Source organism: Coloeus monedula (genome assembly GCF_965178545.1).
Source record: "Coloeus monedula genome assembly, chromosome: Z".
In the NCBI taxonomy this organism is placed as follows: Eukaryota; Metazoa; Chordata; class Aves; order Passeriformes; family Corvidae; genus Coloeus; species Coloeus monedula.
The window spans coordinates 31,720,671-31,739,065 of NC_138822.1; the positions used below are offsets into that span (position 1 = coordinate 31,720,671).

At 38.4% G+C, this 18,395-nt stretch overlaps 1 protein-coding gene across 3 annotated transcripts; it reads left to right on the plus strand.

Moving 5' to 3' along the window:
- Positions 1-43: 43 nt before the first annotated feature.
- On the plus strand, positions 44-18,242 carry GFM2 (GTP dependent ribosome recycling factor mitochondrial 2). Of its 3 annotated transcripts, XM_082301812.1 has the most exons (22): positions 44-300; positions 513-604; positions 904-993; positions 1,523-1,607; positions 2,628-2,673; positions 3,648-3,745; positions 4,745-4,870; positions 5,248-5,336; positions 7,662-7,750; positions 7,990-8,050; positions 8,146-8,331; positions 10,141-10,221; positions 10,935-11,083; positions 11,589-11,729; positions 11,810-11,909; positions 12,446-12,635; positions 13,888-13,964; positions 14,470-14,608; positions 14,725-14,910; positions 16,334-16,449; positions 16,691-16,873; positions 17,330-18,242. In XM_082301812.1, exons 3-22 carry the CDS (start codon positions 931-933, stop codon positions 17,456-17,458), a joined length of 2,334 nt encoding a protein of 777 aa, XP_082157938.1. In that variant the 5' UTR covers positions 44-300; positions 513-604; positions 904-930; the 3' UTR covers positions 17,459-18,242. The 3 variants fall into 3 exon arrangements, with proteins under 3 accessions (XP_082157938.1, XP_082157936.1, XP_082157937.1); XM_082301810.1 differs by lacking the exon at positions 10,141-10,221 and having other exon boundaries at positions 260-300; XM_082301811.1 differs by lacking the exons at positions 2,628-2,673; positions 3,648-3,745 and having other exon boundaries at positions 260-300.
- The last annotated feature ends 153 nt before the right edge of the window (positions 18,243-18,395 follow it).

The window sequence follows — 18,395 nt, forward strand, 5'->3', positions numbered from 1 at the left end:
GCTTTCCGGCGGCTGTGCCGACAGGGGCGGGGTCCCGGGCTGGGCCGTGGGGCCGGTCCGGGGGGCGGACGGCGACCCGGAGCCGGCGCAGAAACGCCGCAGGGGTTCGTAGCGCGGCGGGAAGGCGCTGTCGCTTTGCGGACCGCCACCGGGGATCGGCCCCTCGCGGGACTCGGCTGCGCTCGGCTTGGGGGCTCGTCACGGGCAGCGTGAACGCACCGCGCTCGTCCCGCTCCCCCGGTCAGCACAGTGCGCTGACCGCCAGGAGACCTGTGCGGCTCGCGAGAGGAGGGAGGGGAGGTGAGCGTGTGCGCTGAGCCTCTTACCCTTCACTGTGAAACTACTACGAAGCATAAAGTCACGGGAGCTGGACAGTGACGTCTCCTCAAATAACCAGAAGCCATCTAGGAATGCTTTTGAAGCTGCTGCACGGGCATTGTGTTGCAGTGGTTTTTGGCTATGCTTAAAAGGTCATAATACTTAGTATTTTCTGTTATTTCTGTCCTAAATAGGTACTTTGCCCTGCAATCCTTCCTCCTTCAAGACTAGAAAAGCTATTTGCACTTTGCTGCCCAGTAATCGATGCTCTGGAGCTTGTCTGAGAGTGAGTGTAAACTCTGATTTTTATTATTCTGCTTAACTGTTTCCTTGAGAAGTATATTATTTTCATGAGAAATATATTTAGTGTTTGTGGGCATGCATTTATGCTGTATTGTTAAGGCTTAATGACATTATTATTACAGATCTGACACTTGATTTAACCTGCAGAGCAATAACCTGAAAAATATTAACCTGATTTTCATTAAAAAAGAATGACATTTTATGATTGAGTTATGTCAAAGGAACTTAGTTAACCTGTTTCCTGTCATAAACATCTTGTACAATGTTTACTTACCTTGCCAGGGAACAGCTTTAGAGACGGGAGCCAGAATGTTGAGAATTATGGGGAAATTTTCAGTGAATGTATTGAAGTCATCAAGTTTGTGCACTAAGGTAAACTTTCCCCCAATTTTGATACTTTGTGAGGAAAGGAAACACTTGGGTTATTCTGAGTAAACTTTTTTAATTGGGGTGTTGGTTTTTGTGTGGTTTTTTTTTTGTCTTTAACGGTTGGCCTCCAGACAATGCATACTTCATGTTGGAATGGGACTTAAGAATCGGGAAGTTGAATTTGTAATTTTTGTGTAAATTTTTTGACTACTTAACTCTTGTCATTGTTAAATTATTTGCACAAATAATTAGATGTATTTCAAAAATTTTGGCTATTGACAAAATACATAGATTTTTACTGAACATCCCAAATATTATGGGGATTGAATCTGGTTTAAACCTCAGTGTAGGCATCATCTTCAAGCATCTGCTTCTAAATAGTTGGTGTTTTTACCTTATATAAGTACCTGCCAACAGTATCTGTTCTTGTAGGTATTTTTTTTAGTTAATTTTTCTACAGCTGCCAAAAATTTAGCTACAAAGTAACTAGTTGTAACAATAAACATTATGTATGATTCTTTTTTCTTTCAAGTACATGTATTTCAGAAGGACAAAAATGAGAATCATGAGTGTGACACAGCAAAACTGCAGTCTGAGAAACTACAGTTCTCCACCAGGTATAAGTTTATGTTGGTTCCTTAATAGTAAAGATTAATTTAAAAGTGAGTAAGAATAAAAAATACTGTCTATTTCTGTGTACTTTCTGTTTCATTGTATTCTTTTGGTCATTTTTTATTAGAATTTAGTGCATGAAACATAAATAGAGGCCTTAAGTAGCTTAAGGACTGAAGAGTTTTGTGTTGCTGCTCTTTTCTCAGTACATTCATGGTATAAAGCTTTTAGAAAGCAATAATAAGAGAAGGTACACGTTATAAGAGGACAGGTCAGTTGTGAAGTGTGCTGGAACCCCTCATTAATGGTTCCTGTAAGATGCTTCTTTAATGTCTCTCTGGTGAGACAGATGATCTGTAGATGGTGAGGGAATGTTAGCTTAAATATTGTTGAATTCTATTTGCGCTATCAAAGATGAACTAAAGTACTATGAGAGTTCCTGAAACACAACTTCAATAGCTTGAGTGACTGGATTTGGGTTAATTTCAAAAAATATTACCGTGACAACTTATTTTCCAGCTAAATTGTGTGAGAAAGAACATATCTTGCAAGAAAATAGCATTTAAAACTTCCCAGTCCCATATTTTCTCAACTCAGGTCAGCTTGCCTTTTATCACTGAAAATTATGCTGTATAGCTTCAAGGCTTAAAGGAGAAATAACTTTTCAAATATGTTATATAATCACCAGTTCAGATGAATGTCAGCATTACAGTTGTCTTGAACTGAGGTATGCTTCTGCAGAGTAAGATATTACTGTGCTGATGATACTTTTCTGCATTGGCTTTTTCCTGTTCTTTCTAAATTACAGCTGTCTTTTGAAGTGTTTCTCTTTTTTTGAGGTGAGGAGAGGTTTATTTGAAATTAAGCATGTGTCTTTAGAAATGTGGGGTGGTAGAGATTACAGATTATCATGACTTGTGGCTCTGAATCTCATTGTTTTAAATAAGGTTTTTAGAAGTTTTCTTAATATATTTCTACGTTGGGTTCTGTCTGAAAAGTTGTTGTTTCATTTTGTTTGTTTCCAGGAGATGTTAAGTCTCTGCGTTCTGTCATTAATCCTCATATATCCAGGTACATCAAGCTAGTTTATTGTTTGGATGTAACTTCAGTCAGCAGTGTGATAAAGAATCGTAGGTTGTTGCCATGCCTGTCACATGTGCATGTTTAATTTAAAGTTAGTACTTGCTTACCTTTACCCTTGTGACATTTCAATATATAGTGCTTGCTGGTGGCACAGAGGTCTTGGGTTGTCTCTTGCTTGCACCATCATAAACAAAACTGGGCTGTTGGAGAAGCTCCAAAGCCATGGTTTTGAAGAAGGGGGAAGGATGTCTTGGCAGCTAGACTGCTGCTGTGGGCAGGGCCGTGTGCTCTGTGTTCGTGGGAGCACTCTGCCACGTTAAGGGGGGGCAAGGCAATTAGGGGCTAAGCTGCCAAAGAAATGTCTTGGGGCTGAAGTTCCTTGGAAGGCTGCTGAGGGTAGGTATGGGTGTACCTGAGGGTGAGGTCAAGCTAGTATTAATGGTGAGCATGGGGGCTGATGACAAGCCTGTGCTGCACAGAGCAAGCAAAGCAGTTCTGGAAGCTACTGGTGAGCCACTTTAGAAAGGAAGAGTAGGCTGAACCAGATCAAGGACAACTTCATGGGAACTTGAGTGCTGTATTTGGGGTATAAATGCAACAGATTGTTTTGGGCACCAGGTCAGGGATTGGGATGGACAAGAGAGGGGAGGGGCTGCTTCTGCTTGTGGGGAGGGCAGATGGGTGAGGATGAGCCCAAGAAGTGGCCTTCCCTGAAGTGGATCTTGGAAACCTTTTGCAACACTGTTCAGTACTACTGATTTGAAGAAAATCCACCATATGCCAGGATATTAATTCATTCATTCCTTCAGTGTTAGAATGTACGCTGTATCAGATATGCAGCAGAGGAATAATGCTATAAATCTGGTGTAGTATTCTTGGGAATATTAACCATTTATGTAAATAAGAATTATCACAGGATAAAAAAATTACCACACTAACCACAATGTTTTCACTTTATGTAGAATCCGAAACATTGGAATTATGGCTCATATAGATGCAGGCAAAACTACAACAACAGAGAGAATGCTGTATTATTCTGGATATATAAGAACACTTGGAGGTTAGAAATACTTTTTGTATTTCAGTAGGTTTAAGAAATTTAATAGAGTACAATTACATGCAGTACAGTTGCTGGTGGAATACCTCAGGTAGAAGGCAGTTGTTCCAACACTGTGCTGCAATTTGATTGAATTTTAATGTATATTCCTTTGTGTTCTAAGGCAGTGCTGCTTTGAGATACCAAAGGTTTGTATTTTTCTTTTAGCACATTATGTTTTGTTTAACATTTAATTAGAGAATCTCCTTATTTTACTGATTGCTCATTGGCCATTCTGGTAAAGCAGTTTGTGGAGTTCTCTTTTGACCTGTGAAGAAACCAGAGTAAAAAAAAGTATCCATTTCTTTTTAAAGTCATAGTGCAGGAAGAATTCCTTGCTACACCAACTTTAATAGAATTCTTCCAAGATTGAAATGGTCACAGCAGCCTCTGTCTGTGTTTCTTTTTGACCTCTTAAATTTTATAGCCTGTTCTCTACTGTGTATGACTGATAGAATATGTTAGGCTTGTGAAGTGGTTGAACTTGCATCCTGCTAATTTAAAAATGTGGAACTGCTTCTCTTGTTATTAAAAATTAAGCAAAACCAAACCTCTTACTTGGTGGTTTGTTTGTTTGTAGTTTACTTTTGATTTTATTACCTTGTGATTACCAAATTATAAAATGTCAGTCACATTCCACACAGTGAGGGCAGCCAGATTTTTAAAAGCTGCAGTTTGTTCATGATTTTGGACTTTAGGATGCTCATGGTGTTACTAGAATTAAGAACAATAACAAGGTTCTTGGAATTACTTGTCTTTCACTCGTAATGCACTTGTTCCTTGGAAAGGGAGCCTGGGTAAATTACCTGACACTACAATATTTTTAAAAAAGCTAATTTTCATAGCTTATACATCTGTATTTGTAAAAGGGACTGTATTTCTAACTCTCTCTTGACATCTGTATTCAATGGCAGTTTCAGATTTTGAATTGATTACCTACCCAATCCTGCTTTCTGTTTACAGATGTTGATGATGGAGACACGGTGACAGATTTTATGGCACAAGAGCGAGAACGTGGTATTACCATTCAGTCTGCTGCTGTTACATTTGACTGGAAGGACTACAGAATCAATCTGATTGACACCCCAGGTACTGCTTTTTAGCTGTATTCATATTATTAAGGGAGAGTGGGTGAGGTGGAGTGTCACAGGGTGTCTTAAATATGGTGCAAAATTTAATTGGTTTAATTGCATCAATAAAAATGCCTAAACTAAACTCTGTTCAGCTTTAGATATTTATTGTTTGCTGATTCCAGAACTAGCTTATATAAAGAAAGTTCAGATGTTTCCACATTAAGTTGTTCTCACTGTTATAATTCTCATTTCAAAGAGCATGTGTATTTCCCTGCAAGTAAAGAAAAAGTTGTTTTGACATAATTTGAAAGAAAAAAATTGTTTACATGTGTAATGACCTGTTGATGTTGCCTGTTTGAATTATGATGGTATAAAAGGAAAATTGTTTTTTAGGTCACGTGGACTTTACAGTGGAAGTTGAGCGTTGTTTGAGAGTCCTGGATGGAGCAGTAGCAGTGTTTGATGCTTCAGCTGGTGTTGAGGTAAAATCAACTGTTAGATTCTTTTGTTGTGCATGAAGTCTGTCATGGGAAAGGGGAGAGATTTTCTCAAACCCTTTGTGTTTGATTAGTCTGTCAGTTCCCCAGGAAAGATGAGATCCCTGTGCCCAGTCAGTCCAGTCAGTCTGTCAGTGTCCCATTATGGGGACCTGGGGACCCTTCACTGAACAGTCCACTGGATCAGAGTGTGGTTCAACTACCTTGTTCAGGTTCATGTGCAAACAGAAAGACACCCTCCTGGGGTGTCCTTAATTGGTCTGTTGGTGTCTCAGGAAAGACCCAGGAACACATGCCAACAGCGTAAGAGAAACCCCTTCCTGGTCCTCCACAGCCAAGTACATTACCTGCTGCCAGCAACTGTTAGCCCCCTAAAAGGACTCAGACTTAACAGTTCATGGAATAACACTCCTCATTAAGAGAATCGAAAACTGTGACAGATTAAGGTTTGAAGGCTTCTGGTGATAGCATCTGGCTGCAAAAATGTATTCAATGCAATATACTAAGCAGCTCTAATCTCTAACCAGAGCTAGTGTGATGTAGTCATTCCGCGTGCGTCGAGTACGGTTCTAACCCAATAGGTGTCACTCTGGGAGAGAAGGCAAGTTCAGTCCATCAGGACTGATCCCAGAAGTTTTCAGAAGTCTCTAACTTCTCCCCATTTTTAATTTACTTTTATACTATTTTTGTGTTTAGGTGGAGCTTGAGTGACTGTAGTCATGCATCATGTTCAGTGGGGGTGGTCGTACCTTGTAGGTGGGTAATGTCAGGGTTACATCTGAGATGACCTTTGAGATGGAGGTGTATGTCTGTGATCTTGCCACAGTTCCTGGTTCAAGAACAAGAAATCTTATTTTTTCTCCCTTGGTTGACAGCTGCTATGTGGTTTATCAGCTACAAAGTACCATTGAGTTCCCCCTCTTGCAAGGATTTCTGCAGAGCCTGGACACAGTGTCTCCACTCTGCTCCCCCTCAGCATGTATTGTGTGTGGGAAGTCAGGCATGCTGATTGCATCCTGTCTGGGGAGTAGCAACTGCATTTCACCCTGTAATTTCCACACTGCTATAAATTCTGTTAGAGCATGAATGCACCTTCCCAGTTTTCTCTGATTTTACCTCCAGTCAGCCCCAGTCATTTTCCCACAGTGTCTTAATAAATTAAATAAGACTGAAATAATGTACAGAGATTTTGTTCTGTATTCTCTCTCTTGATGCTTTTATCAAAATTCAGCTTCAGGAAGCTGAGAATTTCATTTTAAATCCTATAGTGCACAGGAATTTCCATGGTAATAAGCAGCAAATAAGTGGGATTACAATTAGAAGTTTGGCATGTTTTTGTTGTTTTGTTGTTGTTGATTGTTACAAATTGATTGTTGTTGTTACAAATGGTGATTGAGGTGAATGCTTCTGACTAGCTCCATAAATGGAAAGAAATTAATATCTGTCAATTTCTCATTTTCAGGTTTCATGTAGAAAATAGGTAATTTTCTGCCAGATTTTCTCCCTCCCCAATGGCCTTTTTAACATAGTGCAGAAAAGATGGAGGCAGGCTAGAACTGGACTTTTTATAGCATAAGACATTTCAGTAGTTCAGTCCTGTAGAAAGTTACATGTGAAATCTCTCTTGCATGGGACATACTTTTTCCCTGGATGAGGGATGAGAGAACTCTTAATCACTGTAAATCACATTATTTGACTTGCTACTGGAAAACATTTAGTTGCCATTAAATATGAACCTGAACTGAGCGATAGCCTCCACCCCCAACAACAAAACAATTAGATCTGCTTGTTTTTTTCTAAAACTCTGTAGCAAATTCTTGGATTATTCTATGTATTTGTAAGAGACTATTTCTGAATCTGAACTCATTTTTCTATATACCTGCTTTAGCTTTCAACTAAAAAGAAATGTCTCAGCAGTGCACAAATTACTATCAAAACCACAGCAGTTTTTAGTGTTGTATATGTAGCCACAGAAATGCCTGCCTATGTGTGCCTAAGTAATTTGGCAATAAAGCATAAAGTTGCTGCATTACTGAGTTTTTCCCATATATGCCCCCCGTAATGCTTAGTTTCTCTCCATATTCCCTTGCCACTATGCCTGCTTGCTCTTAATGCAGGAAAGGGAATGATAATAGCTGAGACAAGATGAGACAAAGCTGCTTGTGAAGTTCGTCTGTGTTGCTAGATACGGGATTGTCACAATACACAGCACAGTTCCCTTCTCTTCTCCAGACTCAGACCTTCAGTGGTGTTGGGGAGCATATAGTTCAGCTGTTGGCACTAATGTTTCCATTTTGTCTTTTGCTTTAGGCACAAACTCTGACAGTCTGGAGACAAGCAGACAAACACCAGATACCACGAATTTGCTTTTTAAACAAGATGGACAAAAACAGGGCAAGGTATTTAGGCAGTTATTTTAATCATTGCTAAAAAGCTTGTAAGAGAATGTCTAGCATTTTCCTGTTAAGCGCAGAGCAACCCAATTATGTTAATACTTACTATATACTTCTTTGATTATGCAAATGCATATTTTTGTGTAATTACAGGAGTAATTTTTGCAGTAAATAGGGAATGGTTGACCTATTGTCACTAATGTCATAACTTCTTGTGTAACTTAGTATCTGTTTTTTTTCTGTAGTTTTACATATGCTGTTGAGAGCATCAAACAAAAGTTGAAGACGAAACCTTTGCTATTACAGGTAAGATTAGAAATTTAATACTTACTTCCTTTCTTTTGATGGGAATTCCTTTCTTAATTTTTTGCAGCTGTCTGAAGTTTTTGTTCTATTTGCAGTGGCCCATTGGGGAAGCCAAGAGCTTTAGAGGACTGGTTGATGTTGTGACTAAGGAGCAAATAATTTGGAAACCTACTTCTGATTTGGATGATGGAAAAAATTTTGAGCGAAAGCCACTGCAGGAGACTGATGATCCAAACCTGTTCCAAGAAGTCCAGGATGCAAGAAATACCTTAATAGAACAAGTAAAGTTCTAAAGTAAATACATAATATATTTGAAACCATTACTTAGAGCAGTAGAAAAAATAGACTGAGAGGGACCTCTGGAGGTGTCAGGTTAAGTGACCTGCTCAAAGCAGGGCTGACTTCAGCATTAGATCAACTTGTTTAGGCTTGTTCAGTTGAGTTTTCAAGTCAAAGGACGATGATTCTCTGTAGGCAGCCTGTCCCAGTGCTCATTTCTTTATGTCCAATGGGAATTTATGTCCAGTGTTGCAAGCTGAGACAGCCATGCTGGTGCTTTCCTTGTATACCTCTGAGGAGAATCTGGTTCTGTTTTCCCTGAAGTAGGCCCACTACCACTATTTCAAATAGTAAGAGACAGTATTTGCATCCTGCTTTAGCCTCTCCAAGCCAGACAACCCCATCTCTCTGGGCCTCTAGCTGCTCTCCAGCCCCATTAGTGGTTTTCCAATGGAGTTCGTACAATCTGTCAGTCTCTTTTGTTCTGGGGAAGCTCAAAACAGACAGTACTTGTACTGTCTTAGATGCCAAAAGGTATTTGGTATGCGAAGCCTGACAGGTGTGACATAGAACCTGCGGGGTATCCATACACTTCTAAAGTGATAGCTAGAAGCTGGATGGGATGTTGCAGGCTGGTCAAAATGGCACTAAATACTGTGTTAGAAGCAGCTCAATCCAATCATAAATAGATTTTTATTGGTAGGGCTGCCTTCCACACAACTTTGAATAACATTGTGAAAGTGCGTAAACAGATTGATGCTAGCTTTCTGTTTCCTTTGAAACTGGAGAGATCTGTTTTATATTGCTCTGAGTTCAGTAGAACATATGCACAATATGGTTTTCAAACTTACTAGGTTTTAAATGGTTGTATTAATACTCAGCCTTTTATCTTAAGAAATATATTGTCAGAAAAAAAGGTTTGTAAGAACAGTGTTGGTTTTTTCCCCTTTATTTTCTGGGCCCTTCCTGAAGGAGGAAGAGGTAGAGCAGTAGTGTGATAATTGAGATAACCTTGTGTTCATAAAATATTTTTCAAAATGCTCTCCATGCTGTTAATATTCCTTATCAGAAACACTATAAAATGTAGCATTTTGAATACCGGCCCTTTTGCACACTTTCCTTTCACTTAATTAAATGAATTATTTCCTTTATCTCTCATGTTTTAACTAGTAACTTGATAAGATTTCTAATTGCTTATCAAGGGTTTATTTCAAAGTTTGGCCAATTGGTGTTGTAGCCAATAGAGGGGGCAAAGTGCCTTCCTGCGCTTAGGTGTCCTGAGTCTGTGACAGTGCAGGGGTGTATGTGAGACACAGTTTAAGGAGTTAAGTTACATGTCAAGATAACTGGTACAATTTGAAAACAGATACTGCTCTTGGACCTACAAATTCTTGACATGAAGAAGGTCAAAATGCCCTGAAGCTTGTCTGTTTTTTATCAGCCGAGTGTCTGTTGGCTTGCAAAGGTTACTTGCTGCTTACTTCAGGCTTCACCATGTTTGCAGGACTGAAGTACATCAGTTAAACCCTCTATGGCTGGAGGTTTTTTTCCATTTCAGGGACAAGTACAAGCATTCTCTCTCCCACGGATGTTTTGCTTGACAGCAGCTTTATAAGTGGATTTTAATGTTTTTTTCCCCCCATCCGTTCTTGAAGCCTTCATTTCCATAATTTTATGTGATTCGGATTTATAATTGCTGATGTCTTTAAAGGCTTTGTTCCTGCTCTGTTTAGCTATATATCCTAAGTAAGATTTGTGACTTGTATATGAAATTGCTATATGCCAAATAATAAAGAACGATTCCGTTGAAGGTTGCAGATCTGGATGATGAATTTGCTGAACTGGTTCTAGGAGAACATAGTGAAAATTTTGACTTAATATCAGCTGACAAGGTATTTTTTACAAGTGCTTACTATCTCTTATTCTGAGGTTTTGGGTTATTCTTCCTTTGGCTCATGCAAATTATGATTTTGCAGTTTGATCAACAAAAAATAGATCACACCAGCTTCTGTAGTGAATTAACAGTTGTGTGAATTTAGAATAGAATGTATTCTGGCTTAGTATGAATTTTATAAAAATGCACTGTGATTCTTCAGTGTGCTAGGCATAATTTTAAAAGTTGGGTACATTTGTTCAGGAAGTTGGGGTTTTCTTTTTTTTTTGAAAATTACTGCTGCAAAAGAGTTTAGGGAAAAGTGGATGGAACTTTCAGGTGGACTCAGTGCAGTTTGTGACTGAGCTGCTGATTCTCACTAACAAAAGTAGCATCTCAACTATTTTGAAATAGTTGGATCTTTAGACACTGCATGTTGATAGCACTGAGGTACAACATACTGAATTAAAATGACTGTTAGAACAAGAACAGCAGCAGATCTATATGAAATGTTTAGAAATCTTAAAACCAGTGTCTTCTGTTTTAGCATCTAAATGTTCAGGTTTATGGTTTGGAGCTTGTTAAAAGCAGTGAAAGGAGTTTGGATCAGTGATGTATTTACAGACATACTTTTTAGATTTTGGGGATTGGTTAGCAGTATCTGATACCTGGAGCAACTTAAGGCTAAATTGTAATTCATGCGTTAACAGAAAATAATTCTTTTTTTTGCAGTTGCAGTCTGCTATCCGCAGAATCACGCTAGCTCAGAAAGCTGTCCCTGTCCTCTGTGGCAGTGCACTGAAGAACAAAGGGGTGCAGCCATTACTGGATGCTATTACTCTGTACTTGCCCGCACCTAATGAGCGTTCGTATGAGTTTCTGTAAGTATGGGTAGAAGAGGAGATTCAGAAGTAAGAAAACACAAAAGGAGAAAATTAGATATATTAATAAAGCATTCATAGTCTTTAAAAATGTTTACCCTCTTTAGTTATTAAATAGCCGTGGAGATGTGTGGACAGAAAAATACACTTGAGTACTGAACCTGCTTTGATCAGTTCTACTGGAACTGGATGCATTTATTTCCAGCTGTCAAACTTGCACTTCAGAATTTTTAAGTATTTTTTTAATCTGAGGATTTTATAAAAATGTGGTCTAGGGATCCTTTTTAGTATTGACTGAATCACATGACATCATAAATGTCCTGTTGGAGGTGGAACTGCTTAGATTATTATTTATTGGTACAAATTATGGTTTTTGAAAGTCTGCCTCCATTAACATTACAGTAAGAAACATATCACCTCTTAAATGAGTGGAAATTTAGGTAAATGTGGGTTTGAGTGGATTAATCCTACAAGTATGCTTTTTGTTGTGCTTTTCATTTTGCAGACAGTGGTACAAGGATGATCTGTGTGCCCTGGCATTCAAAGTTCTTCATGATAAATGTCGTGGACCACTAGTTTTTGTTCGTGTTTACTCAGGTTCATTGAAACCTCAGTCAGCTGTATATAATATTAACAAAAGCTGCACGTGAGTAAGAGAGGGGTGTGGTTCAGTGTAGCACTGGAATATCTGTTAAAGTCCTCAATAACAGAGAATTTTATTTTTAGAGAGAGAATGAGCCGGCTGCTCCTGCCTTTTGCTGATCAGCAAATTGAAATACCATCACTAATGCCTGGCAACATTGCCCTGACTGTTGGGTTAAAACAGGTAATGAAAAATATTGATACCGTAAGGGAGCTTGTTTCACTAGAGTGCTTTCTATTTCTATGGCACTCTATCTCAGATCTGTTCTTGATTATGGTGACATATGTAAACTTGCTTTATTTGAAGTACGTTCAGATGTACTTCCTCCTATAATTAAATACCACAGTGTACAAATATCAGTAATTGACCAGGAAACTGCAGTGCTGATCGGAAAGGACTGAAAGCTGAAGTTGTATTTTGTTAGGGTTTGAGCTTGTATTAATAGTGTAACTCTTAAAATGCAGTGTAATGCCACAGAGACCTCCTGTGGGAATGGAGAATAATGTTCCGAATCAATTACCCAAAAGAAACAGTTTTAAGTTACAGAAGTTTGTTTCATGCTTGCTTCTATTAGTTTATTAATTAATTTCTTACTGTCTGAATAGGCTGCATGAATCTCATTTGCACAGATTTTCTAAAATGTTACCAGCTTCGGCATATATTTTGGGTTTACGGTTTTTGGTTTTTTATTTCACATCACTTCCTCTGTTGATCTGTAGAGTGCCACTGGAGATACCATAGTGTCATCAAAGGCTTCAGCTGTTGCTGCAGCACGCCGAGCCAGGAGGGATGCTGGGGAAAAGAAGATGTCTGTGAGTGGTGTAGACAGTCTTCTGCTGGCAGGTGTTGAGATCCCTGAGCCTGTCTTCTTCTGTACTATTGAACCTCCTTCAATGGCCAGACAACAAGGTACAATGCAGCCACCTAGCTGGATGAATGAGTTGCACAAACTTAATGGCCAGTGATCTATCTAGTATGGTTCTTTCTGGTGTTTGGCACTGATGGTATACTTTAGATCATGGTTGTCCATATCCTTTGCTATTTCTATGTCAAGCAGGACTGGTACTGCTACTTTTCTAGTTTTTGGGTCTAGAAAAGTAGTAGTTCATCATTTAGAAATGGAGAGGTGGAAGCACTCAGAATTCTGAGTTTTGCTGCAGTCACACTGGTGGGCTGTACCTACTGTCCCGAGTACAAATAATCTTGAAACATCGGGGGTTTTTTCAGTTGGCACTCGCAGTTTTACTCTATAATATATATATTATAGAGTAATACAATATATTATATTACCATATACCAAGACTTCTGTGTGTCTTGTTAGGGTTCATCCTTGCATCCCTACTTAAGACCTGTAATCTTACTGTCTTTCCCAACAGTCTGTACCAGAGGGCTTGGTTATTTGACTCTTTTTGGAAATACCCTTTAAATTTTCTATCTTCATTCTAACAAAGCTGAGCTTGTTTGGGGGTGAAGAGGAGGAGGTGTAACTACCAGTGTACTGTGATGGAATGGAGCAAGGTAGAAAACAGATTTGGAGAAACATGTCTGCAGGCTGAGCCACTGGGTTGGAGGGTGTTACTGATTTTGTGATGTTTGGATGTTTTAGTTTGCTTTTGGTTGTTTGTTCACTTTTGTTGCTTTTTTCTCCCTAAGACTAGGAGGTAGATAAACGCAGTCTCGGCTCTTGGTTCATCATTCTGCTGCTTTCCTCAGCAGTTAAGATAATGGGGAATCAGAAAAAAAAAATAACCCTGTACAAAAAACTATGTACATTTTCATTTGAATGATTTCATGTCTAACTCATCTTGAAATATTTAAGTAAATCATGTAACAGTTGACATTTTTTTATCTGTACAAAAGGACCATACTTTTACTGACTTTGTGAATAATTTGTAGGTTGCAGTCTGTCTTCATAGGAGCACAAAATGTCACTCTGTAAATAGTATGTATAATAATTAAATTACTCTGTAGCACACTTAATTTGTGGAATAAAATCAGAAGTTGCAGATTACTTGTATTTTGACCTGACTGTTTGCCAAAATCTATGCTCCTCTAGTATCCTTTTGATTGTTTTGAGGAAATAAAGTGATATTTAGGCACTTACTATGATTATCAAATTACTGAATTCACTTCAGATATAATGTTTGATATTTCTGTACAGACTTGGATAATGCATTGAGCTGCCTTCAGCGTGAAGATCCAAGTCTAAAAGTGAAGCCAGATCCTGACACAGGACAAGTAAGATGAATCTTCTATTGCTTATCTTACAACATTATTTTAGAATGTCAAAACCACACTTTAGTTAGTTCATTTGCATATTGAGATTCTTCTTCAATAAAAAGGACTCTCTAAATGTTTCTGTGATACATGTACAAGGTTCTGTGAAACTAAAATGGAGTCTTGGACACTTGTGCTTTACAGAACAGAGGAAGTCACCCTATGCTCTGCATGTTTTTGACAATTCTGTATTTAAAAAGGTTTGAATTACGTAGTCTTTAAGGTTAGGTAAGATTATCTTTTTTATGGTGGTCACAGTACTGGTAACAACCCTCACTTAAATGGTGGCTATGTCGGATGACTTAAAGCATTGTGTTTCTCTAGGGTCCTTAGAATTTGAAGTATTACGGTCCTTAGAATTAGAAGTATTTATAAGAGACAAAAGCATGCAAGTCCTTGCTTAAAGAATTTGTATTAAAACCTGAGTTTTGCATGTTTTTCCACTTCTCTGCTATCCTCTCACCAGACTATCCTCTGTGGCATGGGAGAGCTACACATAGAAATCATTCATGACCGAATCAAACGTGAATATGGAATTGAGACTTACTTGGGACCTCTTCAAATAGCATACCGAGAAACCATCTTAAATGCTGCCCAAGCTACAGGTAAAATAAGTGAATGGAAGGAACATCTTGTTTCTGGTTTTGTAGCTTGATTTACTTTAAATAATAAATGAGTAACTTTCAGATGAATTTTATGGTTTTTTTTTCTTCCCCTGCAGATGTATTGGACAAAACAGTAGGAGATAAACGACACTTTGTAACTGCAGAGGTAGAGGTAAGGCCCAGGTCAGGAGAAGGAGCAACAACAAAACCCATCATCAGCTATGCTGAGAGTGTCAGTGAAGTACTACCCAAAGAACTCCAAGGAGCTATAGAAAATGGAATCACAAATTCATGCATTCAAGGTAAAGGAAGTCCTATGACAGCTATACTGGTCTAATATTTTTGTAAGAAGCAATTCTCTAGAAGGAAAACCTGCTTGGTAGCTTGGAAACTAAAAGATAGTACATACTAACATCTGTGTAAGGTACAAAGGAAAATTACAAAATGTCTTCAAATACAAAAATTGCCAAACACCTTTTTCTCTACGCCAGGAATGGAAGGCAGAATGCCTTTGGTTTGCTTTTAAGGTTGATGTCATTTCAGTCAGTCAACAGTGAGCTTCGAGTTGTTTTGGTTTATTTTTTAATCTGGTATAAGAGATGAGGCCTCTTGATGACATCACATAAACCATAGTGATGTAACAGAAATGCTTTCATAGGCCAGCATGTATTACACTTCTATTACTGTTACTAATGCATTTTTTTGATTTTTAAATATGTTAAAATCATGACTTTTCAGTAAAAAGCCTTATCTAATTGCTAAGTCTGCATTTTCTAAAGGACTAGAAGTATCCTTGACATTTGATTAAAAATAGAAAGTCTTAAGTAACTTGTGAGCAAAAAACTGCCTTACAGTAAAATCAATAGGTAGTGGATTGACAAAGGAGAATTTCTCTGTAAGGAGCAGCATGATGTGATTTTTCAATGTTGTTTTGTGGAATTGGAAAGCATCTCCCATCTTTGGCTGTGGAGTGACTCTTAACCATGTGGTTTCTTTGTGCTCCTTGAAGACACTTCAGAACTGTGCTGTCTCCAGCCTAAAATAGATGCCATTAAGTGCTTTAAAAAAATAAAAATACCTGGCCATGTTCTCTGTAAAAAAAAGTGATGCCTTTTTTCTCAGATGTGGTTCAGGCCTCACATCTAGTCTAATACAGTTTGGTATGGTTGAGAGTCCTGGGTTGGAGGGAGGCAATGTGCGTAGAACACTAGTTTATCCTTTATGGAATTGAGTTACCCCTGGAGTTTTGGTCATGTGTTAGTACCAGGCATTGCTCTGATTATATTGTGTTCAAAAGGAAAATATAGAAAATATTCTGGCTTCTGGTTAACAAAAGTTCTCCCTACTTTTTCAAATGATGGCTTTTTCAACAGACTAGTTTTAGATAATATAATGTATTTAAAAGTAACTTTTTGGCAATGGTTGTCTGGATGAGTATATTCAGGGGCTTCTTGAAAATTATCTGTCCTTTGATAAAGAGAGTAAGAAAGTATGAGTCTGCATTCCTTTGTCTCTTTTGGCAAAGTTAGGTAATGACAAAACGTCAAAATGAGGGACATGACCAGTAGCCACTCCCCTGGGGGGAGGACAGGGAAGGAGAGAGCAAAGAGGAAAGTGAGAAGCTTCAAATTAATTCTGAAGAAATTTTGCATGTGTCTTAATACTCTGAAAAACAAATGAACTTTTTTCTCTTTCCTTTTACCTCTTCTCCCTGGCCCTGCCCAGGACCTTTGCTTGGATTCCCAGTTCAAGATATAGATGTGACAGTGCAATCACTGACAGTGCATCCAGACACCTCACACACAATGGTATCAGCCTGTGTCTCCCGTTGCATGCAAAAGGTACAGTGAAACTGTAAGCTGCTGTGGAACACAGCAGCATGATCTACTGCTGGGAGAATATATGTGTATCAATACCTGGTCATTGTTCCTCTCTGCATGCCCTTGTAATGCCCTTGCTGGGGACTTTATAGCTTTTAAAAGTAGAGAGTTTGAGACAGCTTTAGTGATATAAGTACTTATGTCAATTTTATTTAAAAAAACCCGTACGAATACATCAGTAACTTCCTTCCTTTCTATGTAGGCTTTGAAAAAAGCTGGTATACAAATACTGGAGCCCCTGATGAACCTAGAAATCACAGTAAGTGAAGATCATCTCAGTGCAGCACTTGCTGATCTTGCACAGAGGAGAGGTAATATTCAGGAAATCCAGTCTCGTCAAGATAACAGAGTTGTGGTTGCTGCTGTTCCACTAGCAGAAATGATGGTATGTGACTACCTTACCAATTGCAAAACTGATCTTTTTTATCTGCTTTAAAAAAATTTGGCTTCAGTTTACTTATCCATAACAAAATGAAAAGTAAATTTAGAATGGATTTTTAAAATTGTATTTTAATTCCTGAAGGCCAGAAGGAGTGCCCACAAATTGAGCAGCTTTTTTATGCCCAATTCAGATTGCTAAACCACCACATATTCAGCTGTAAGTTGAGAAGTAGTAGATACTACTAAAATAGGTTTTACAGAGAACAGTTTTTTAAAAAGATTATTATTGACTCATGCATGTATTGCAATTATAATACAGTAATACTGAAAAGTTAACTTACTAGTACACTGCAGTATACTTCTGACACTCTTTTTCTCTCTGTGGTCTAAGCAGCTTTCTATGCTAACTTATCTGCCCCTTATCCTAAATTGAGTGATGTGTGTTCTCCATTCTGTCTAGGGCTACTCCACTGTTTTGCGTTCTCTAACATCAGGCTCAGCAACCTTCACATTGGAGCTTGCCAGTTATCAAGCCCTGAGCAGTCAGGAGCAAAGTGCACTTCTTCACAGGAGGATGGGGCTGGTGTGATCTTTAGGAATGGTATTTTCTATCCTCCTGTTAAATATTTTCGTATGTACACCAGTGTGTTTGTCTGGGATGAACTGGTAATGGTGAATAATGAGTTAGCAGCTGTATGAACAGACTGTTTTAACTGTCCAGGGAGGAAGGTTCAAGAGGCTCTGTTCTGCTGGTACAACCTCGTGATTGTAAAGCAAGGATGCAACCACAAGTTGTTGGTTTGCAAATTCTTATCTTGCGGACATCTGTAATGAGAAGTGATGCAAATCCTCTTCATAGAAATGAGCACTAAGTCCATGTTAATGTGCCACTGGGACTGTTTTCTTAATCTAGTAAATAAAATTTGTAAAGTTTTTGTCTGTCAGTGAAATAGCTTTACAGTTTTGGCACTCTCTATCTTGATTTGTTTTTGGCTGTACAAAAGGATATTGTTAATAAGCACTTTACACTGTACAACTTACCAGTATTACTTTTACTGGTAGAAACCAGTTATGAACCAGAGTTCAGGGCTAGGTATAATTTCTACCTGAGTTTCCATTAGCAAGCAAGTGAAATGGATAATTCTGCAAATCAAGTAAGATCCATGCAAGAAAAATACAAGAAAGGCAGTTGTCCCAGGACAGTAATTCCTACCTACCATCCTGCAGTAGGTTGAGAAAGGATTTGTTTGTTTACCTTTAGGAATGAGTGAATTAAGCTGTAATGTTCTGATGTGCTATAGATTGCAAGTATCTGGTTTACCTAGAAAAATGGCAAGTGATACTTTGAAATAAAGAAGATTGTTTGCTCCTTACTTAAACAGTGTCTTAGCTTTATTCTTCTTCAACCTTAAAGTGTATGTAAACTCAAACTAGTAACTCTATGTTATCAAGTTTCATGATCTTACAGTGAAGAATCGCAGTTCTTTGAAAGGTTAAAAATGATCATTTTTACTCCACCAAGGCTG

Excerpts from the sequence above, each read along its gene's own strand:
- GFM2 (XM_082301812.1), top strand. The coding sequence starts at position 931 with ATGTTGAGAATTATGGGGAAATTTTCAGTGAATGTATTGAAGTCATCA. Across the intron at positions 2,674-3,647 it reads ATTAATCCTCATATATCCAG|AATCCGAAACATTGGAATTA; the intron begins GTACATCAAGCT and ends CACTTTATGTAG. Across the intron at positions 10,222-10,934 it reads ACTTAATATCAGCTGACAAG|TTGCAGTCTGCTATCCGCAG; the intron begins GTATTTTTTACA and ends TTTTTTTTGCAG.